Source organism: Phyllostomus hastatus, unplaced genomic scaffold, assembly GCF_019186645.2.
Source record: "Phyllostomus hastatus isolate PE091 unplaced genomic scaffold, TTU_PhHast_1.1 phas_contig_62, whole genome shotgun sequence".
In the NCBI taxonomy this organism is placed as follows: domain Eukaryota; kingdom Metazoa; phylum Chordata; class Mammalia; order Chiroptera; family Phyllostomidae; genus Phyllostomus; species Phyllostomus hastatus.
The window spans coordinates 19,046,606-19,069,405 of record NW_025333921.1 but is presented as its reverse complement, the minus strand read 5'-3'; the positions used below and the strand labels follow the sequence as shown (position 1 = coordinate 19,069,405).

Below are 22,800 nucleotides of genomic sequence, written 5' to 3'. Positions count from 1 at the left end.
ATGCTTGACACTCAGGTTCAAATCCCAGCTTAGGCCCTAAACCTATCTGGGCATCAGGGGGCAAAGCCTAAAAGAAGCAAAGCTCAGCTAGTCTGGGGACAGCTGCGCTGTTGGTTCTTCAATGGGGAACTCCTCTGCTCCGCCCCTACCACTAAAACACTCCTGCGCAGAGGTAGGCTCACATTCCTGTCCCCTGCCTGTACTAGTGGTGCTTCCCTTCAGAAAAAAAGAAGGGGTTAACTTTCCAGCCCTTCTGGGGAGTTTACTGGGAAAGTTTTCTTTGGGGAACTTCCAACACAAGTTTGGACAATGTCAGACCTTGAGGCAATGGGCCCAGATCCAACTCTGCCTCTGACTTTCTATCGGGAGTGTCCAACCTTTGGGCGTCTCTGTGCCACACTGGAAGAAGAGTTGTCTTGGGCCACACATAAAGTACACTGCAACATCCCTGGCTGGCGTAGCTCAGTGGACTGAGCGTGGGCCGCGAACCAAAGTGTCGCAGGTTCAATTCCCAGTCAGGCCACACACCTGGGTTGCAGGCCACGGCCCCCAGCAACCGCACACTGATGTTTCTCTCTCTCTCTTTCTCCCTCCCTTCCCTCTCTAAAAAATAAATAAGTAAATAAAGTAAAATAAAATAAAGAAATATTTGCTTTAAAAAATACACTGCAACAAGTATCACACACACACACACAATCTCACTGTGTTTTAAGGAAATTTTTGCTTTTGGGTTGGGCCGCATTCACATCCATCCTGGACTGCATGCAGGCAGGAAAGCCACAGGTTGGACACCCTTGTCCAGTCTATCCATACCGCTCGGACCACCAGAAGCACAGGTACAAGGAAGGAGCTAATGGAAGAGGAGAACGCAAGGAGGCTCCTTAGAGTAGTGGTGAGGGGGGGGCGTGGCGGACCTCTGTGACGTACAATATCACGCCTCTTGGAAAAGGCTCAGCGCCTGCGCCGGAACGGCGGCTCGCTCCCGGAAGTGGAGGGTCTACCCGGACAGCCGCTGGGTCTCTGTGCCCGGAGGCAGAAGCGCTCGCGGAGCTCGCCAGTCGGTCCCCGACCGCTATGTCGGCCTTCGAAACCAACCCCTTCGCGGACCCAATGGACGTAAACCCCTTCCAGGTAGAACTTTCAACTCACAGTTCCCTCTACTGCCAAAGGCCTCCACCCCGGCCTCTTTCGCTGGAGCCGGGAGACGTGGCGTAGGAGGGACGGGCTGACTGCCCAATGGGAGAGCTGGCTCTGAGAGCTGGCCTATCATAGTGCTTTGGGGGCGGGACTAGCAGCAAGTGGACCGAAGGGGCTTGGCGCTGTAACCTGGGATGAGATGGGACCCTTTAGCTCCGCAGACGAATCCCCTTTGACGGGGTATTGCTGTGGAAGGGAACTGGAACGGACTGGGGATTTCCTCAGCGTCTGGGGGAGACGTGAATTCACCTGAGAGAGAAGTGTAGCTACCGCAATCCTGCAGTCTTGGCTTGAGGCACGTTAGGAAGGGGGTGACAGCTGCATAGCGGGATGGAGAAATGTGGAAAACTGAAGACAACCCAGTTCTCCCTCCCCTAACAACCAAAGATGCGTATACGGTATAGGAAGACCCCTGGGATTTGTCAGGAAGGGAAAGTTGGGGAGTGGGTGAGAAGCTGAAATATGGCTTTTTAAAAGAATTCCACACTTTGGCCATGGGGCTACTTTGGACTAGCTTGACTTGACAGAAGGGCCCGCGTTAGGGAGGGAGATGTGAAGGGGCTCTGAGGGTCTTGAAACAGGAGTGTTGGCCTGATGGACCTGTATGCTGTGGCACAGTAGTTGAAATGTGCTGATCTATAGGCTGGCTTCACCATTTGAACAAATGATCAAGGAAGAAAGAGTTTTCCTACTTAAAACCAAAATCTTTCTGCCTTTGAGCTAAGGGTACAGGGGTATTATTTTTCTATGATGAACGACTGGGACTCCTGTTAGCGCCCAAGCTCGTCTGCCTTTTGTTTCATGTATACTCAGAACCAGTTCTGCTCAAAACCAGAGCAGACTTGTACTGACTTGTGATTTATGAGCCCCAGCGTTTCTGCTGTCAGGATGTCACCAACTCATCCTGTTTGGATTTTGGTCATTGGCAGCTTAAAATCTCTTGCACGTGGAGGGGATGTACTTGGAGAGGTCTTTTCCTGTAACTAACAGCGTGAGTTTTCCCACCTTGAATTTCCTCAAGGGTCCAAGCCAAGATAATGAAACTAGAACAGAATTACTCTATGCTGTCAAGAGAGTGAAAATTTTATGCTTGTTTCTTGGTCTCAAGGTGACTTAGCCAATGAGAGCTCTCAAGGCAAATTTTGGTTGCTTGTTCTTTGTAACGTTAGGGAATTCTTGTAGCTTAATTCTCCTTGACAGGACTTTTGCAGGGACCCTATTTTTTCTTATGTAATTCATTCATCTCTATTAGTTGAATAAAGAAAGAATATTTGCATTTTCACTGCCATTGTCTTCTGATAACTCTTCTGCTGTATAATAGTGGAGTTTGAGTTTTAGTAAGGATCTGGTAGCCTTTTGGTGTGTATGCTGGGTAATCATTTGCTTTTCTTTTTCCTGTCAGAATCAGGAATAAAGTGTCTGCTACCATATGACAGAAGTTGTTAGCTATCCAAAGATGCAGATAACTTGTCCCAAATGCTAGCTGTGGGCAAGATAGTTGGCCTGAGTTCAGCCCTGTATTAACAGTAGCTTGAAAGTCTTAAACTACATCTCCAGCCCCAGAAATGATTGTGCAAACTGTGGTAGGAATAACTTCTGCATTCAAGCAAGACAGCTTGTCCATCAGGCAGTCCCAGAATGTGACAGGACAGGAAGCAGCTGTGCGCCTGTGAAGGGCAACATCTGGTGGGAAATCCCGTGTAGGAAGAAGAGAGCTGGCTGGCTGCAATTCTTCTTCTCCTTATTCTGGACTGTGTTTTTCCTCTTGGCACAGTTTGTGGAGAGAAGGAGTTTTGGAAGTGAGGTCTCTGAACTCCTCCTGGAGAGCTGCCTTCTCTGTCCTTGTGATGGTAGTGTCAGGTTCAGACTGCCAGGGCTGGAACATTGGGAGGGTGCAGCCTTAGGGTGACTGGGTGTGAGCCCAGCTTCATTTACCCAGGGTGTTGGCACAGAGCTCAGGAGAGAGGTGATAGGCTCAGAAACTCACACTAAGCCAGGCTGCAGAACAGTCCTTTTTTCCATCACTCAGTGGTGGGTTATGAAAATAAACTTAGTGTTCAGAGTCCACGGTGGACTGCTAGAGCTAGGAACATCCTCAGAAATTTATTCTAACCTCTTCAGTTTAGAATGAGAAAACCAAGAATCCTTGAGGATGTAACATGCCAGAATTACTGGCTAATTTGCAGCAGGAAGGGGCCCAAACCTCCAGTCTCATTCCCGGAACAGCACTGTTTAAAAGATTTTTTAAGCTCTGCCTTGGGGTTATTTAGTTATTTAGACCAGCTAAGGAAACAATGTTACATCATCACCACTGCCACCATTCTTAAAATGAGAGTCCTGGTGGGGTGAAAGTAACAAATTAGTATTAGCTAAGGTATTTTCTCCCCGGTGTATGGGGTTGGAATAATACAGGTGGTATTGTTTTTTAAGACAGTACTTTAAATGGTATTGTTTTTTAAGACATTACTTTAAAGCAGTGTGTTCTGAATAATACCAGTCCTTAAAGGTGCTCAGGGTTCTGTGGTCAAATAAGTTTGGGAATCACTACTTACTGCATTTTTTCGTGAAGATCGATAAGGCTTGTTAACTTCTTACATGCTCTGAGAAATCCTACAGTAAAGACATTTACTCAACTTTATTTGACCCAGCATTTCTCAGAGTTATTAAACCATGGAATCCTTTTTCTACTGACTTTAGTAATATCCCATGAAACTCCCAGTACACCTTTGAATTGTCTTCCTTACCCACTCCCCACACCCACTGGTGCCCCACACTTTGGGTGTGGGCTTTTGTGACCTTCCTTGCATGTAGTTATAATTGGGATTATTAGAAAACTTCCTGCAAAGTGAGAGCTGTGCAAGGAGAGTTGTCACAAGAGTGCAGCAGAAGTTTTATTAAACTTGTAAGAGGAAGCAGGAAACTTCAAGCCAAGTGTTGCGATTTCACAACCACCACTGGCACTCCCTAATCCCTCCATTCGTGATAGTGCGTCTGCCCTGTATTCTCTGGGGGTGCGGGTCCTGCTTCAGACTGATTCCAATGTCGGCTCCTAAAAGTTTCTCAGTCTTGTTGGGTAATGAGGAGGTAGAGTGCTAAAATGGCAGGCATTGTATTGTTAATTTGATTCTTCAGCAGTCCACTACCAAGCAGATCACTCAGGCAAACACCAGTGTTGCTTTCCTTCTTGACATTTCTGTCCATTTAGCCCTGTGGCCATTGATTTCAGGGAGAGGAATGGACTAGCTGGTGGTGCTGGACAGAGAAAGCCTTTCAGGGGTGTCTAGCCTTTTAGGTGTCTCTGGGCCACACTAGAAGAGGAAGAGTTGTCTTGGGCCACAGATTAAATACACAAATGTGCCCTGGCTGGCGTAGCTCAGTGGATTGAGCGCAGGCTGCGAACCAAAGCATCACAGGTTCGATTTCCAGTCAGGGCACATGCCTGGGTTGCAGGCCATGGCCCCCAGCAACCGCACATTGATGTTTCTCTCTCTCTCTCTTTCTCCCTCCCTTCCCTCTCTAAAAAATAAATAAATAAATAAAACAAAAAAAATACACAAATGTTAACAAAAACTATGAGCAAAAGAAAAGGTTTTAAGTACATTTACAATTTTGTGTTGGGCCGCATTCATAGCCATCCTGAGCCACATGCAGCCCACAGGGTTGGATATGTCTACTTAGGTCTCCATGAGTTTCCAAATCACACTATATCACTTTCACATGTTGCCTGTTTGCAGTTAAAATATAATCTCTGCTGTGGCTGCTTTCCAAAGATTTAAAACATTTCTCTCTTACGGGAAGAGAAAGCAGTGGTAGATCTTGCTTTGGGTGTGAACAAAGTTACATGAGGTTCCTTGCACAGACACTGATGGCTTTGCCACTTCCCAAGGAGGCCGGGCTCCAGCTTGACTCTGACTTTGGGAATTCTCAGAACCACCAGATGGACCTGGTAGAACTTCCCTGTGGAACAAGGGCATTGTCTCAAGAAATTTGTCTGGTATATTTAGGGGTGTTCTGGAGTTCTGTCCTTCAGTAATTTCTTCCACTTAACATGGTTTCAGAATAGCATTCACATAACAACGGTCCCAGATCTAGAACACTCGCCCTCACCTTTCTTCTGAGTATCAAGCCAGTATTGAGCTCTCACCCGGACGTAGTCAACCATTCCAACCAGATGTATGCCGTATGGATCTCCAGGCACACCCAGTGTCTTCTCAGATCTCTCCCCTGCCCCCACACACCCACTCCTGAAAACGCTGTTCCTCTTGTTCCATGATCACTTACCGTGCTCACTGGTGGCCCTGTTCCCCAGTTACCCAAGCTGGCAACTCAACTCCTTCCTTTCCTCCCTCTGCCACCGCCCAGCTTACCCTGTAGTATCGCCATACTCCTACGAACCCAGAGAGTGGTCAAGCCTGTGGCGTCTTCCTGAAAAGGTTCATTGGACTCTATCCCCTCTTCTCATCCCTAGCTGTCATACCTTAGTTTGGTCCTCACCATTGCCCACTGAACTGTTGCGTCCCAGCCAGTCTTCACAGCATCTTTCTTCCCCTGGCATTGCATTTTCCCCTCTGCTGTCGGAGATGATTGCAGCAGTTGATCCCTGCTCACAATCTCTAGTTGTCCTCCATTGCCCATTGGGTAAAGTGTAAACTGAACTCTGGACCTACTCCTTCTTCAGGTTGGTTTCCTGGTACCCCTGGCTAGTCTCTGTACAGGCTCCACTCCACAGCCCCCAGAACCTTCTGTTCCCTGAACACATGCAAACTGTTTTTAAAATTGTGGAGTCTTTGCATGTGCTAGTTTTGCCTTCCCCTTTAGTCCCTGCTAAATTTCTTTCTTTCATCTCTCAAGATCCAACTGAGATGCCACCTCAGTACAGCCTTTCTTGATTCTCCCAGATAGCTTAGTCCCTCCCTCCTTTGTGATCCCCGTGCATCTGCCCTCACCTGTTAAACACTGTCCATATGCTGTCTCTGTTTGCCTGGCTTTTGTTTCATGCTCTGTACTATTTGCTTCCTTAGGGCAGGAACCAATGCTTTTCTTGGTGCCCTTGCCCTGTGCTTCATGTGGAATGGTTTGCCCAGGAGTCAACAGGCTGAAGTGGAAGGCAGTGGTAAGCGGCTCAGCATGAGAATGGACTGTGTTGAGAGGGGTGCTGGGTCACGTCGTCGGGGCCTGGAGGCCAGCCGGATGCCTCAGAATTGCTGTCTGGGTGATCTGTGTGCCACCACTGTGGCATTTGCTCCAGCCTCCCTCTTTGCCATTCTCATTTGGTGGGTACTCAGGCTCTTTTTAAAAATATGTGTTTTAAAGTAAAAATAATAATCACGTTATAGAAAATTTGGAAAACAAGATAAATCATCCACATTTCTACCAGTCTTTTGCAACTATTGTTATTTTGATACATTTCCCCCGTCTCTTTTCATGAGTACTTTGAATGAAATGTATTCATGTAACACAGCCTGTTCTGTATTGCTGCACTATGTTCATACCTGTTCTTTTTAATGGCTGTTGAGGCCCTTGAGGGAATGTGCACCAAAACATATGGGTGCTTACAGTCACTGGGTATTTAAGTTATTTTCTGCTTTTTTTCTCCTCTTGTAAATACTGGTGCAATAAATGTCTGTAGATACGGATTTTTATGTGTTTTTTGTAATACTTTCTTAGGATGGATTCTTAGGTTCTAAGTTAGAGAGAACCAAGGTTAACTGTGGGAACCTTGGGACCCAGCCAGCCTGTTTGAGGATGATTGTTCTCTCTTGTTCTGTGATACACAGCCTCCAAAGCAGATAGGACTTCACTGAGCTGTTCAAGTATTGGTGACTCCATGTCTCCCAGAGAGAATGGCGAGTTTTGTAGCATGTGAGGTATTTATTTAATGTTTGTTTGGAGTCAGAAATAAACCCCTGGGAGTTTGGATGGGAAAGCAAGGGGAAGTCTTAGCTAGCACACAGCAGGACCTGTGAACCTCATAGAAAGACATTGCCAAACTAGTGAAAGCCAGTTTTTTCAAGGCTTCTTCCCGGCAGAGCTCATGCCTAACTCTGCCTCTTTTCTCATGGGTCCCTCACACCCCAGTGACATGAAAGTGTTCCCCCGCCCCAGAGCTGTGGTGGGACTTACTCACTGGACCTTTTGCTCAGCTTGCTCAGCTTCCCCCCTCCTATTGGAACCCTGCCTTCCTCAAAGCCCTGCCTGGACCTCCCTTCTCATTAGCATCCCCCCTGGGTTCTTGTGCACATGTCTCAGCTACTATATTGTGGGCTCTAGTAAGCCAAGAGCTATTATCTTGTTTACCTTGGTGTGCCCCTCACACCATTTGTGACTGTTAACTGAATGAAAAAAACTGAGTGCAGGAGTACTTTATTTATTGTGAATTCAGCAAAAGGCATTAGCCAGTCTGGGCTTTTGGCACTGAGGGGATTTTAGGTTACTTCTTTGTAGGTGATACTTAGCTCTCATGATCCTTGTAAATAACTGCTTGACCCCCTTACGAATTATCTAATGTTCGGTGAGTGGGAAAGAAGATTGCTGCTGTTGACTTCTTATCTGTGACTCATAGTAGAAGCTGAGAGTCCTCATTCAGGCTGGTCAGTGTGGTCCTCAGTTGCAAGACCCTCTGCATGTGGCCTACTAAGGGTGTTCCCCAAGAAGGAAGGAATAAAGGCCCAGGAATAAAGAAATGAGCAGAAGCAATTGTCCCAGTCACTCATGGTGCCCTCATCAGTGTTCTTCCAGAGTAGGGATCATTTATTCAACCACACGTTAATGGAGCACTTCCATTTACCAGGCACTGTACCAGGCTTTGGGGTGCACTGCTGAACAAGGTGGACCTGGGCCTTTCCCTCTCAGGTTTATCACTCGTGTCTTTGGAGACACACAGACTTAGATTCAGAGTTGGGTTCAGCAGCTACTCCTGAGAACTTAGATGAGCTGCTTCCCCTCTGAATGGAGGCTTTGTCTGGCTGCACACTACAAATACTCCTCCCTCACAGGGTGGTTGTGAGGTGCAATAAGGAGGGGTGTAGCTTTTCTTAGCCAGGGCCCCTCAGCTGAGCTGCAGGTCACAGAAACTGATTGGAGTGACCATTTTCTCCATGCTCTCAAGGATGGAATATAAGCAGGATGGTTCAGTTCCATCTGCACAGGAGAGAAGTCAAGTCATTGCACACAGTGGATGCCTTAGGGTAGTGGGACTTTATTTTCTCAAAGAACCAGGTTGAAAAGGCTGGTAGAACCTTCTTTTCATGTATCTTGACACAGTGGCCAGTTCTGGGGTGACCACAATCCCACAGTAGCATCCTGGTGTGGTAAGCCTGGCATGTAGTAGACAGTAAGTGTCAGCTCTCTTCCTCAGTCCCTCCTACCCCCACATCTATCCCCAGGCTTCAGCTTCTCTCAGAGCCACTCACACCTTTCAGAAAGAGCCCAGGTCTCCTCAGATGAGAAGTATCCCTGTCTTCCAGAGTGTGGCAGGCTCCTCTTCCCGAGCAAGGTGCTTCTGGGCCCTGAGGCTGCCGCTGTGATCCTTCTCTAAGCCCTAGCATTTGGGCAGTGCCTCCTAGAGAGAGCAGAGGCCCTACAGCGTGCAGCATTTATTCCCAGACATTACCCAAGCTTCTGCTCCACGCAGGCCCTTCACCAAGCACTAGGAAGCCAGAGTTTGAACTAGACGCCTGGCTGCAGAGTTTATGGCCTGCTAGTGGAGACAGGTTTAGTTTATGGTGAGCCTGGTGTCTTTAAGGTTTTAGAAAAAAGAAGAGGGATCAGTGTGGATAGTGCAGTCAGCCCCCAAGCCCCCAGAAGAGCCCTCTTCTGGTAAATGTGTACCTCTGACAGTTATGTATGCCAGTACCTGAAACTGCAACCAGAGCCTCCCCTCTGTCCTCTGTCCTGTAGTGAGTCAGACTTGAGTAACCAGTTCCTTGGATGGTGGATCTGATTTCAGTGACTTCAGCTCCCTCACTCCACTGTGGCTTGGTGTCTGCTGACTCTGAAAGGAGAGCAGATACTGAGTCTTGAATCGATCTTGCAGGAAGCAGGCCCACTGATTCTGAGAGACATCTGGTAGTCGTTCAGCCAAAAAAATAACCTCAAGGCCAGTTTCTCCAGCTCCATGTGGCCTCCTGAACCTCAGCTTGCCACTTTGTCCAAGTTGTAGGAGCCACCAGGCAGGGATGGGGTCCAGCAAAAAGGACAGAGCCACCTTGAGCCTTTGCAGAGGATTCTAGTGGAAGTGTGAGAGTGAGGCCCAACAAGACAAGAGCTGTGTGCCCAGCTCTGGGTTAGTTCCTGGGGCAGCTCAGAGTGTTGCCCTCAAGGAACTGGTGGCTCAGGTGGGAAGAGGAGAGTTGTTATGTGTGAAAAGGTTAGGAAACACCTTCGGTGTGACCCTGAGCTCTATGTTTAGAATATGGAGCCAGCTCCCATCTTGAGACCTAGGACAAGTACTACACCATGGTGAGTATCCATTTCCATGTAGAAAATTGAGGGGGTTCCCTGGGAGTCTATTTAATGTTAACATTGTGTTTAAAGATCCATCCTATGGAGGCTTCCTGGTAGAGGTGAGGCTGGGCCAGAAGGACAGGAGCATCTGGATGAATAGTGAGGGATGGTGAGGTGTGGAGACAGGGAAGCCTAGGTGAGGCCTGTAACAGGGGCCTTGGCAGAATCCAGTGGCAGTCTTCTTACCCTTCACAGCTCTTTCTCCCAGAGCATAGGCATTGCCGCTGAGCTGGACCTGAGCCTCTACCTATATGCATGGGGACGGGGGAGTGTATAAGGAGCCCTGCTTGGTAAGGGGCAGGATGAAGACAGATTGGCCTCAGGCCAACATGGGGGCTGCTTGAGTGCAGGCTCTAGGCCAGAAGGGTTGGCTTTGGCAGAGACCAGATGGAAAAGGAAGATTAAAAACTTAGGACAAGCTGTGTTCTGAGGATATTTTTTGTTTTTTTTTTAAGCTCTTATTTATTTATTTATTAAGATTGTATTTATTTATTTTTAGAGAGGGAAGGGAGGGAGATAGAGAGAGAGAGAAACATCAATGTGCAGTTGCTGGGGGTCATGGCCTGCAACCCAAGCATGTGCCCTGACTGGGAATCGAACCTGCGACACTTTGGTTCACAGCCTGCGCTCAATCCACTGAGCTACTTCAGCCAGGGCTTGTATTTTTTTTTTTTAAAGAATCTAGAAAAAAGGCCCTGATCCATGTGGCTCAGTTGGCTGGACATTGTCCTGCAGAGTGAAAGGTTGCAGGTACATGCCTGAGTTGCAGGTTCAGTCCCTGGTCAGAGCCTGTACTAGAAGCAACTGCAACTGATTGATATTTCTTTCTCACGTTGATGTTTGTCCCTCTCTCAAACCCTTCCTTTCCCTCTCTCTAAAAGTGAATAAATATTAAAAAAAAAAGATTCTAGGGGGAAAAAACAACCAAAAACATTTTCCTGGCTTTTTATGAGTCCTTTCTATTTTTTTATTCCCAGTAAGAACGCTTGATTTAATCAAATTAGGCACCCAGTAGCATGTTTCTGTTCTACAACCTTTTGTAGATGTTGAAGAACAAAAGCTGTCTGTTAAAGAGAAGTAAAATAATAAATAATAAAACAGTAAAAAGCCCTGGCCAGTGTGGCTCAGTTGGTTGCAATGTTGTTTGGAAACCAAAAGGTCGCAGGTTTCGATTCCTGGTCAGGGCACAAGCCTAGGTTGTGTGTTTGATCCCTGGTTGGGATGCATATGGGAAGTAACTGATCAATGTTTCTCTCCCTTCCCTTCTCTCTAAAAATCAATAAGCATGTCCTTGGTTGAGGATTAAAGGAAGGAAGGAAGGGAGGGAGGGAAGGGAAGGAGGGAGGGAGGGAAGGAAGGAAGGAAGGAAGGAAGGAAGGAAGGAAGGAAGGAAGGAAGGAAGGAAGGAAGGAGATAGAGAGGGAGGGAGGGAGGGAGAGAGAAAGACAGTACAGAAAGGCTATAAAGTGAAAAGTCTCCACCCATTCACCACCACCCTGGCCAAAAAACCCCACTCCCTGGAGTTAAATACTATGAACTGTTACAAACCTATAAAGGATACTGACTGACAAGAACACATGCAGTGTCGATTCCTAGGCCTCAAAGTATAAAACTTGCTTTGTGTCTCCTCTGGGAAGTCATCTGGGCTGAACCTCTGCTTCTCCAGAAAAGTAAAGGATTGTAGGTAGCTCTGTGTGGCAGGGGCTGGGCATGGGAGCCTTCAGAAGAGGCTCTTCAGGAAGGGCCATCAGCAGCTTCACTTCAGCCAGGCATCCCAGGATTGTCTGCTGGCCCTCAGATGGTGATGTCCCTTCCTTACTGAGGTTCTCTCTTTTCCTCAGCATCTAATGGCTCTTTTTCATCTTCTCAGGATCCCTCTGTGACCCAGCTGACCAATGCATCACAAGGTGGCCTGGCTGAATTCAACCCCTTCTCAGAGGTTGGTGAGCACCTCTTCTTTCTGAGTGCCCAGGTCCTCTTGCTGGTGCTGGGGTCTCTGGAGCAAGGAGCCTTAGCAAGACATAGTTCTCTGAGAAGCTGCAGTCCTCAAAAGGATAGTCTTAACGTGAACTTGGGGGTTGGGGGTAAGATGAGGTAGTCACCAAATCTCCCCTTGGGGTCCATGGTGTGGGCTGCTCCCTGAAGAGGGCAGGGCAGTGCCAGGAGCCATGGGTCCAAAAAGGCCAGGAGTGCTGGTTTAGGCCTCACAGTGCCCAGGGCCTGAGGCTTGTTGGCCAAGAAGCTACAGAGGGAGGCCCAATGGGAGTACTCCTCACAGGTAGGGGCACATCACTCACCCTGCTGTAGGTTTGCTCCCACATGCTGACTGGTGAGTCCCATTCTCCTCACTCCTTTGACTCTCCCATTCAGACAAATGCAGCAACAACAGTTCCTGCCACCCAGCTCCCTGGGCCCTCACAGCCGGCCGTTCTCCAGCCCTCAGTGGAGCCAGCCCAGCCAACCCCACAGGTACTGTTGATGAAGATCCCCTTTGCCTCTTCTTGCCAGAAAGGGAAGCACCTCACCCAACTGAGTCCTGAGATGGAGGGTTGGGCAAAGGGCCTTTTTCCCTGGCTTCCCTTCAAGGGCCCTCAGAATAATCTCTTTGGATTTCTTCACTTGCATGTGGAGGGTCTGCTCACCTATACCCTCACTCCCCACCACACACCCACTGCCAGCACCAAAGAATAAGCCCCACCTACCAGGCTGGGCTGCTGGGTGTCTTCAGACAAGAACATTTCCTGTCATGACATCCTCTTGGGGCCTTTGGTTGTTTCTCTGTTACTCAGGGCCCAGAACCTATCCTTTTATTTCTAACCTCATGTATTCCTGCCTCTGTCCCTTTACCAAATACTATGAATCTTGTCTGCGTGGTGCCCAACTCTCCACCCTCTTGCCTCACTGTTCTCCCCAACACTCCACACTGCCCCTGGCGAGCATGACCCACAGTGGAGTTGTATGTTGCAGCTCCTGCTTAGACAGGCCAGCAAGTTCCTGCCTACCAGATTCCTGGCAGGGAGCAAGCTCTCAGAGAGGCAGATGCTACTAGGAGGAGATAGTATTCTCAGAGACAGCTACATACGAAAACTTCCAAAGGTAGGCAAAGTATAGGTGAGCATGAGTGAGGGCAAGATGCCTAGGCCCTGCCCAAGTTGGGCTTTGGACTCTAGTGGTCCCAGACTACTCCCATCATCTGGACAGAGTTCCTCTGGAAGTGTTGCCCCTGCATGGGACCTTGGAACCTTGGGACTCTGGGTCCCACACATGGCCCTAGAACCCTGTGAGGCAGAGGGAACATTCTTGTTTTGCTGGGTGATGTCATCCTCGGTCCTGCTTAATTAAAGTCAGAGACTTGGAGGAATAGGCTAAGAACTTCACCGAGGTCAGTTCTGGTCCTGCTTCTACCCCTAGTGCCTGAAAAATACCCCTGAAGGCAGCCTTAGCTCTTTGGAGAACTCGGTTTTTAGAGAGAGAGAGAACACACATATGTACGTACACATATGCCTGGCTTACCGTCCTGTGAGATGAGCAGTTTGGCATTTGCTCCCTGTGAAGGACTGTAGCCTTCAGGAGGAACTGGGCCCCAACAGCTATAGTACCCAGCCGGGACAGGGCGTGGGCTGGGACTCTGGGTCCAACTCTGCTCAGCCTCTCACATAGAGTCCCCTAGCTGCTTCACCCAGAGGCCCTCCTCTGTGTGGAAAGGGGGCACAGCTTAGACTCTGCTTGCCATGAAAGCCGGGCAGAGCAGGGCCAGCCCTAAAAGGCTGTCCAAGGATATAACCAGTTACAGTTCAGGTGGACCTCAGGTGAGGAGCAGGGGAGGTCCTTGAATATATATCCCTCAGGCTCCAGGTACACACAGTGTGGCCTCAGGTGCCTCCCCTCCCCACTTACTCTAGCAAATTACACTGTCTCCCTTCACACACACACCCCCTCTAGGCTCTTCAGTCAAGGCTTATGTCTCTGGGTTTCTGGCTACAGGACAGTCTCTTGTGAGGCTTTTTGCCCTTTGATGACACCCCAGAGGTCAGTATAACTGAACTTGGCCTGGACTACAGTATGAGGGATGGTTCTATCTAAAGCTTCAGAATGAAGGGGAGAGGAGAGCCCTGGTAATGGTGAAGGGGCCAGAGGTGTTGTAAGGGCAGTAGGAGACAGGTCACCTTGACCTCTCTGTGATGGTCTCAGGTACCCAAGACCCTGGGGGTGGGTACTGCTCTGGGACTCCCAGCTGGCTCTCCCTGTGTGGAGCACAGGCCCTGTGACTTCCTGTCGGGCCTGCACTGTCCCTCTGTCTCATGTTCACTGTCTCCCACTTCCCCTTTTTGCTCCAGGCTGTGGCCTCTGCAGCCCAGGCAAGCCTGCTCCGGCAGCAGGAAGAACTGGACAGGAAAGCAGCCGAGCTGGAACGCAAGGAGCGGGAGCTGCAGAACTCTGTGGCCAACTTACATGGTGAGGGAGGCTGCGTGGGGCCCTGGGTTACCCAGCCTGGTACAGGAGGGTTCCCTCAGCCTGCTTGTTCCTGGGGCAGCCTCCGGTCTTTGCTAAGCTCTTGATCACCTTAGAATGGTGCTGGCCCTGGGGAGAGCAGTAAGGTGGAAGCCAGGAGACCTGTCATGTAATCTCACTGGGTATAGATTATTTCTACACTCCTTTCCAGTGCTAAAATTTTTTGATAGAGTTGGGGCACTGCTCCCACGATTCCGTGGTTATAGACTGTTCAAAAAATAATCACTTAAGCTGTTTAGCTCTGTGTTTAATGCATCTGGAGTCTATTATCTTGGACTGAGCTGGTGTGCGTTTATGTCCTATCATCCTTTTCCCTTCCCGCTCTATACCCATGAAGACCCTGCTTGCTGGTGCCCCGGGAGCCCTGGTTTGGCCCATCCACTGGGCTGGCATGCGCACTGTGCTGTGCTGCTGCTGAATCTGGGCCTTGTCTTATCATCTCTTTGTACACAGTGAGAGAGAACAATTGGCCTCCCCTACCCTTGTGGTGCCCTGTCAAGCCCTGCTTCTATCAGGACTTCTCCACAGAGATCCCTGCCGACTACCAGCGCATATGCAAGATGCTCTACTACCTCTGGATGTGTGAGTCTAACTCCTGCCCTTCTGGGCTCAAGGCTAAAAATGGGCTGTGTCTTGAGAGCCCTATCTATGCTCTGGCTGCTCCTCCCTCGCAGACTCCAGCCTTCCTCACTGCTGGTCGGGCTGGGGTAAGGGACCGTCTGCACACATAATTGGCCCTCTGAAGTCTGCCCCCTGTCCTGGGAACCTCCCCTCAAAGGCCAGCCCAGATCATGCATCTAGGAGGGTGGGATGAGCTGGAGGCTTCTGAGTTCCCGTGGAGCTCACTGCACTAAAAGGTCTTCCTTAGGTGAAGGCCTCCCCTCCCTACAGACCCCTGGGCTCCTAGGAGTAAGGATAAAAGACTCCCTGTTACTCCCCTGTGGGCCATCAAGGGCCAGGGAAAAGAGTTGCTTAGAGAAAGACTCCATTCCCCACAGGTCAGTTCTTGGGTCTGCACCTCTTCCACCACCACCCCTCAGATACCTGGGCTGTTTTATCACCTCTTAGGAGCTTGGTTTGGTCCCTGATTTTGAGGTCCCAGAAGAGCAAAGATGGGAACTAGCCCTGCCTGTGTATAGATCGAGGTCCTCAATTCTTGCTGCAGCTGCCCTGACAGCATGGACCTCATCTCCTCTCCAAGGGTTGGTTTGCCATGTCCAGGAGCCCTTCAGCCACTTTGGCACCAGCACATGTCTGTCTCCCCTCTCCACAGTGCATTCAGTGACCCTATTTCTGAATCTGCTTGCCTGCCTGGCCTGGTTCTTAGTTGACAGCAGCAAGGGAGTGGACTTTGGCCTCTCGATACTATGGTTTGTGATCTTCACCCCCTGTGCCTTCCTTTGTTGGTACCGACCCATCTACAAGGCCTTCAGGTACGTGGGGCTGTGGTAAGGGGGAAGTGTATGGCTGGCATCCCAGGTAGCAGGTCTAGGGCCATGACCCCTGAGGCCCCATTCCAGTCAAAGCAGAATAGAATTATGGGAAATTCACTTCCCAGTCCCACCCACAGAGTTGGTAGGTATCAGGAGCCATTTTCCTCAGTTGTACCTGAGGTCTGTCCTGGGCCCTGCCCCTTGACCAGGACAAGAGATCTAGAGAGGGTGGGAGAGCCTTACTTGCCCTTCCACATCAGTCTGTTTGGTGCCGGAGGACTTCAGTCACTCACTGGGAAGAAGGAAGGGACTTCCTAGGCTCCCTTCCAAGGCTCTAGGGCAGCAGTTTTCAACCGGTGTGCTGCAAGAATTTTTAAAGCATGCAATACCTGACTACTTAGGGGTGCTCACCTCTTTTCCCTTAGATTGTCAAAAAAGTAACAACAGCCAACACAACAATAACTGGTGTGAATGAGTGAAAATTATACCTATTTTTTTGTCAGATTGACAAATAATATATTTTTTGGCATGCCACAGAATTTTAGTAATTAGTTTACGTGTGCCTTGACATGAAAAAGGTTGAGAATCGCCTCCCTAGCTTCTGTGATAGACTCTGAGGTACACTCTGAATGGCTTATCTCTGCATGCTTGCTTAGGTCCCTCCGTCTGCCTCCCAAGTAACTGTGGGCCACTGCTGAGTGCCAGTGTTTGACCTGGTGACCTAGAGTAGATACTGTGGACTTTAATGGATCCTAGGGTTTTGGGATTGTGCCTCAGAGCTGATGCTTTTGGGTCTGGGAGCCCAGTAGGCCCCAGGAAGAGGGAGCAGGGCAGTGGCTGAACCTGCCCCACCCCTACTCCTTGGCACTCAGTAGGTGGGACCTGAACCCTCGCTGTACTCTAGCCCTCAAGGACACAGAGATGGAGGTCCTTAAAACACCAGTTTTGTCTAGTTTTTTTCTACTCCCCAAACACCTTTTCTGCCACTCAGGCCTACAGTTTTATTTTTAAAGGTTTATACCTTTGACTTAGATTTTCTTTCCTATTATGAAATATTGTTAAGCCCTTTATACTGTCCTTTGGGTAAGCAACTTTAACTGCTCTTTGAGAAAGGGATCAAGCATTGACCCCTTAAATTGGAAGGCAGTGAAAAAGGCAAACCCTTTTTGGTTATAGTGGGGGTATCTCTGGGTATGTCCTTGTAGATGGTGAGCCTGGTCCTCTGGTGCTCCGTCTGCTGTCCAGTCCCATCTTCTGGCTGCCAGTGAAGAGGAACGCCACACCATGTGAAGAATGCTGAGGAATGAGTTCCAGACCCTCACGTGACCCCTGGTTTTCCTCCTCTTTCCACAGGTCTGACAACTCTTTCAGCTTCTTCGTGTTCTTCTTCGTATTTTTTTGTCAAATAGGGATCTATGTCATCCAGTTGATCGGCATCCCTAACCTGGGGGACAGGTGAGAGCTGGGGCAATATGGAGGGAACTAGGCTTTGGAGGCTTGGCTCAGCCTCTCTCACCCTGTTTGCCAGCCCCTGAGAGCCCCTATAGATAGCCCCCGTTCCACCATGGCGGAGAGAGTGGTGACTGGGCCAGCTTGGATCTACCTTCAGTTCTTCACCAGTAGCCACTCACTGTCTTGTGTTGCTTATCACTTTCTGGGGTGCTGTGGGTGAACTTGGCCTGAATCCTTAGGCTACCTGGACTGTATCCTTAGTCCTGCACTGGATTGTAGCCTCTTCATTTTCTTCTGCCACACCCTCCGAGAAGCTGGTGCTACTTCCACAGGTGCTAGACAAGCCCTTGGGTTTGGGCATCTGCTGATGGATGCTTTGGTCTTCAAAGCTCCTGAGCTGTGACTGTCCAGAGGCCCTGTGACCTCAAGAGACAGAGTCCTATCCTCTCTTGGGTGAGCTCCTCTGGCTGCTCTCTTTGAGCGTACAGTTGGCTGAGGTGCTGCAGTCCTCCACTCAGAATTCGTCTCAGAAAGAAAAGCTGATGGCTGATGTTTTCCTTTCCGTCTCAGTGCACAGGGAACATTACAGAAAGGTCAGGCTGGCACTTGGCTAAAAGCCTGAGCCTGGAAGGGCTGTACTATTTTGGTCCCATCTCCCCAGTGGAGCTGGCAAGTCCAGAGCAGTGGGGAGGGGGCCGACTCACCTCTAACTCAGAGCCAAGTGCACACTGCCCTCCACCACCCCTCTTCCTCCTCATCTTGTTTATAATCTGGCGCCTTTGGCCTTGGGCGACCCACTTTCATTACTCATTACCCTAAGTGAGATCTTGGTAAAAAGGTTGTGATTAATAACTGCTCTTTGCTCCCTGGACAGGGAATCGGAAGGCTTGATTTTTGGTCCTGGCTTCACCCCTTGCTGCCCTGCCTCAGCCTCCCTGGATGAGCTCTGCAGCCTCTAGTCTCATCTCACCTCAAAACGTTCTCTTTGATTGTAAAATACACATAAAGTAAAATATATCATTTTATGTACCGCTTAAACCATTTTTTTGGTCTCCCCTTGTTTGTGTCTTCAGTCAGGGGACATTTTGGTTTTTTTAATTATTATTATTTTTTAAGATTTTTTAAAATTTATTTATTTATTTATTTATTTATTTATTTTTAGAGAGGGAAGGGAGGGAGAAAGAGAGAGAGAGAAACATCAATGTGTGGTTGCTGGGGGCTGTGGCTTGCATCCCAGGTACATGCCCTGACTGGGAATCGAACTTGTGATGCTTTGGTTCACAGCCCACGCTCAATCCACTGAGCTATGCCAGCCAGGGCTCGCTTAAACCATTTTAAAGTATACAGTTCAATAGCATTGAGAATATTCTCAGTGTTGTGCAATCACTAATAATATCTAGTTCCAGGATTTTTTTTTTAAAAGAGTTTATTTATTTATTTTTAGAGAGAGGGAAAGGGAGGGAGAAAGAGGGAGAGAAACACTGATGTGAAAGAGAAACATCGATCAGTTGCCTCTTGTACACACTCCAACTGGGGACCGAACCCACAACCCAGGCATGTGCCCTGACTGGGAATCGAACTATAGACCTTTTGCTTTGCAAGACGATGCCCAACCAACTGAACCACACTGGTCAGGGCAAATTCCAGGACATTTTTATTGCCCCAAACAGAAACTCCATATTTAGTAAGCAGTCACTCCTTATACCCTCCTTCCCTGAGCCCCTGGCAACCATTAATCTGCTTTCTGTCTCATTGGATTTGTCTGGCTTCTTTAACTAAGCACGATGTTTTCAAGGTTCGTGTTGTAGCACGGATCAGTACATCATTCCTTTTTGTAGCTGAGTAGTGTTCCATTGTTTGACTCTATTGCATTTTGTTCATCCATTTACTGTTGACAGGGATTTTTATTTTTTAAGATTTTATTTGTTTGTTTGTTTGTTTGTTTATAGAGAGAGAGGAAGGGAGAGAGAGAAACATCAATGTGTGGTTGCCTCTCGTGCCCTCCACTGGGGATGTGGCCCACAACCCAGGCATGTGCCCCTACTGGGAATTGAACCAGTGACCTTTCAGTTCGCAGGCTGGTGCTCAGTCCACTGAACCACACCAGCCAGGGCTGTTGACAGGGATTTGGATTATTTCCACCTTTTTGCTGTTGTGAGTAGTGCTGCTACAAACATTTCAGCACATGTTTTTGAGTACCTGTTTTCGATTCTTTGGGGTTTGTGTCTTGAGTGGAATTGCTGGGTCACATGGTAATTCTATGTGTAATTTATTGAGGAATTGCCCAATTGTTTCTCACAGTGGCCATTTTACATTCCCAGTATCAGTGTATGAGAGTTCCAGTTCTCCACATCCTTGCCAGCATTTGTTATTTTCCACTGTTTTCTTTTTCTATTATAGCCAACCTACAGATGTGATATTTCATTGTGGTTTTTGACCAGCATTTCCTGATTGGTCATCCTTATGTGTTTGTTGGCCATTTGTATATCTTATTTGGAGAAATATCTATTTAAGTCCTTTGCTAATTGGATGGTCTTTTTGTTGTTTAGTTCTTTATGTATTTTGGATACTGGCTTTTTATCAGATAGGTAATTTATGACTTTTTTCTATTTTGTTTTTTCATTCTCAACAGTATCCTTTGATGTACTAGAACTTTTTATTTATTTTATAGGTTTTATTTATTTATTTTTATAGAGAGGGGAAGGAGGGAGAAGGAGAGGGAGAGAAACATTGACTGTTCACCTCTTACATGCCCCCAATTGGAACCTGGCCAACAACCCAGGCATGTGCCCTGACTGGGAATTGAACCAGCAACCTTTCGGTTTGCAGACCAATGCTCAGTCCACTGAACCACACCAGCCAGGACTCCAGTTTTTAATTTTGATGGGATCCAATTTATCTTTTTCTTTTGTTGTGCTTTGGGTATTGTATTTAAGAACCATCAACAATCCAAGGTTATGAAGAGCTGCCTCTGTTTTCTTCTAAGAGTTTTATTGTTTATTATTACATCATGTATCTATTTTAAATTAATTTCTGTGTGTGGTTGACGTAAGTGTCTAACTTAATTGTTTCGCATGTGGACATCCAGCTGTCCCATCACCATTTGTTGAAGAGACAATCCTTTCCCCATTCAATGCTCTTGGCACCCTCATGAAAACCAGTTAACGATAGATATGTGGGTTTGTTTCTGGACTTTTCATTCTATTCCATTGATCTATATATTATATATGTCTGTCCTCATGCCAGTACCACACTATTTTTATAACTAACTTCGTAGCAAGTTTTTAACTCAGGAAGTGTGAGGATATCCCCTTTTATAGATGAAGAGGCTGGGGCTTAGGGAGGAGACATGACTGCCTGGTCCCCAGTGGGAGGGGCTGAGGTGACAGGATGAATGCAGGGGGTGGGCCCAGGAGTGAGGAGCCAGCCTCCTTTCCATGTCTCCCCAACACCCTCTCCTGACTGTGAGGGCAGCAGCCACATCCCTTCCAGACCTCACATGGCCCAGAGACTCCATGTGGGCTATGTGGGGCCTATCGGCCTAGATGGTGGGCAGCATACAGCAGCCACTTGGAGAAGAGCCCCTCACGGGGAACTCCGGGAGCCACTCCCACTATACCCTCTCTGGCTTCCTCCCCCCTTTGTAGTGGTTGGATTGCAGCCCTGTCTACACTGCGTGAGAACTTGGCTGTGTCGATCATCATGATGGTGGTGGCTGGCTTATTCACCCTCTGTGCCGTGTTCGCACTCTTCCTCCTGAAGCGGGTGAGTAGTGGGTGCTGGGCCAACAGCAAACCCGAGAAAGCAGGCACCTTTCTCCTGTATTCACCTTGGAGGTGTTCACCACAGCAGTTGGGCCTCTTGAATTCCCAAAGGTCCAGTGGCTTTCTCCAAGGCTCTGGCGGGGAAGTCAGACAGTCTTGGGTTCTCTGTGGGCCCACAGGGTGGGCCTCTCTTACCACAGCATTTTCCCCCAGGTGCATTCCCTGTACCGCCGGACGGGGGCCAGCTTCCAGCAGGCCCAAGAGGAATTTTCCCAGGGCATCTTCAGCAACAGGACCTTCCGAAGCGCTGCCTCATCTGCTGCTCGAGGAGCCTTCCAGGGGAATTAGTTCTCCTGGCTCTCTTCCCTCTGCCCTGCCTTTTCTCTTGCCTGCCTTCTGAACTGCACTTTCCATGGGTGCCTTAAACAGTGCTTATGCCCAGCACAGACCCAGGGAGGGTCTTGCCATGGCTCTTCCTCCTTCCTCATCAACCAGGTCTCCCTTCCACTTCAGGGCAAGGGAGGGAGGGACAGGAACTTTTTTACACAAGAGAAAAGAAAAAAATCAAAACTGTCTTTTCCTCTCTGGTGGTGGTTCGGTAGGATTCTTTTGTCTCTTTGGAAGCATAGGGACTGGAGCTCTCTTCCCCCTACATGGGCACACACACATGCATGCACACATGTGCAGGTATGCACATGCACACATGGGATCACTGGCCAACATGGGCACACGCCAGCTAGAGTTGTTCTGCCAGGGCCTGAGCTGCCACTCCTCCCCCGGCAGCCTGGCCTGAATCTGAATCCACAGACCCAGCTTGTGCTGCTAGCATGGGGTGACCTCTCAAGGGCTCCCCTTTGGGGTTTTTTTATTATTTTTTAATCCTCACCAGAGGACATGCTCCTTGATTTTAGAGAGAGGGGGAGAAAGGGGGAGAGTGAGAGAAAGAAACATTGATGTGAGAGAGAAACGTCAATTGGTTGCCTCTTACACATACCCTTACCAGGGACTGAACCTGTAACCTAGGCGTGTGCCCTGACCGGGCATCGAACCCTAGATCCCTTTTGTTATATGGGATGACACTCTAACCAACTGAGTCACACTGGCCAGGGCTCAAGGGCTCCCCTTTAGATGAGCTGTGGTCTGGGCTGATGGACAGCTCCCTAGATCCCTCTAGACAAGGTCTCCGGCCTGCTTTCCTCAGACTTTTCCCTGCCTCATGTTTCTCACAAACAGATTCATAGGCTTTTTCGCCTCATGCACTTTCCTGTGTGGGCAGCATCCTGTGCCATCTGGGGCCCTCCATGAGCCCTTCCCTCTTTAGACTTACTGAATGTGCATTGGGGTTGGTTGGGATATGGGGATGGGAGGGACAGAGGGCAACCCCAAGTTGTCCTGCCCAGCCTTTAGCAGTCTTCTAGGGTTGGGGGTGTTCAACTGTCCTGGTGTGGGTTTTGTCTCTGCTTGCTTTGATTTCCTCTTCTAGGGGACAGCTGTGCTCTGCCCCCTACATCAGCAATATCTAGTTTGTGTGACTCTCAGGAAGGGCTGGGGGAATCAGCTCAGACTCATCCTCTAGTGTTCTCCCATGCCTTGAGCAGGAGTAGAGTCTAGGTCACCTTCCACTGGTCCTGGGGATTCCCTAGGACGTGTGTCACTGTGATGGGTACCTAGGAGTCCACAGTTCACACCTGCACCATATCCTCCAGAGGCTGTAGGAATGCACTCATGGACTGGGGACTTCTCAAAAAGCCGGCCAACCTGGAGGCTGCCCGCCAACTCGACTCCAGAGCCGCTGAATGATAATTTAATGACAGTGACCAAGGTTTTGTAAATTCCTTTCTAGTATTTTTTTCTCCATGTACAAATGTATATGTTGTGTTTCAATTTTGTGCTTAAATAAAAAGACATTTTCAGACAACACTGGTTCTAACGTCTGC

At 48.7% G+C, this 22,800-nt stretch overlaps 1 protein-coding gene across 1 annotated transcript; it reads left to right on the top strand.

The window, feature by feature from the left end:
- The first annotated feature begins 961 nt into the window (after positions 1–961).
- Positions 962–22,781, top strand: SCAMP2 (secretory carrier membrane protein 2). The gene is made up of 9 exons (XM_045848642.1): positions 962–1,131; positions 11,573–11,641; positions 12,073–12,171; positions 14,040–14,157; positions 14,668–14,796; positions 15,488–15,647; positions 17,001–17,102; positions 20,747–20,864; positions 21,077–22,781. The coding sequence occupies exons 1-9, from the start codon at positions 1,075–1,077 to the stop codon at positions 21,209–21,211; spliced, it is 987 nt and encodes a 328-aa protein (XP_045704598.1). The 5' UTR covers positions 962–1,074; the 3' UTR covers positions 21,212–22,781.
- The last annotated feature ends 19 nt before the right edge of the window (positions 22,782–22,800 follow it).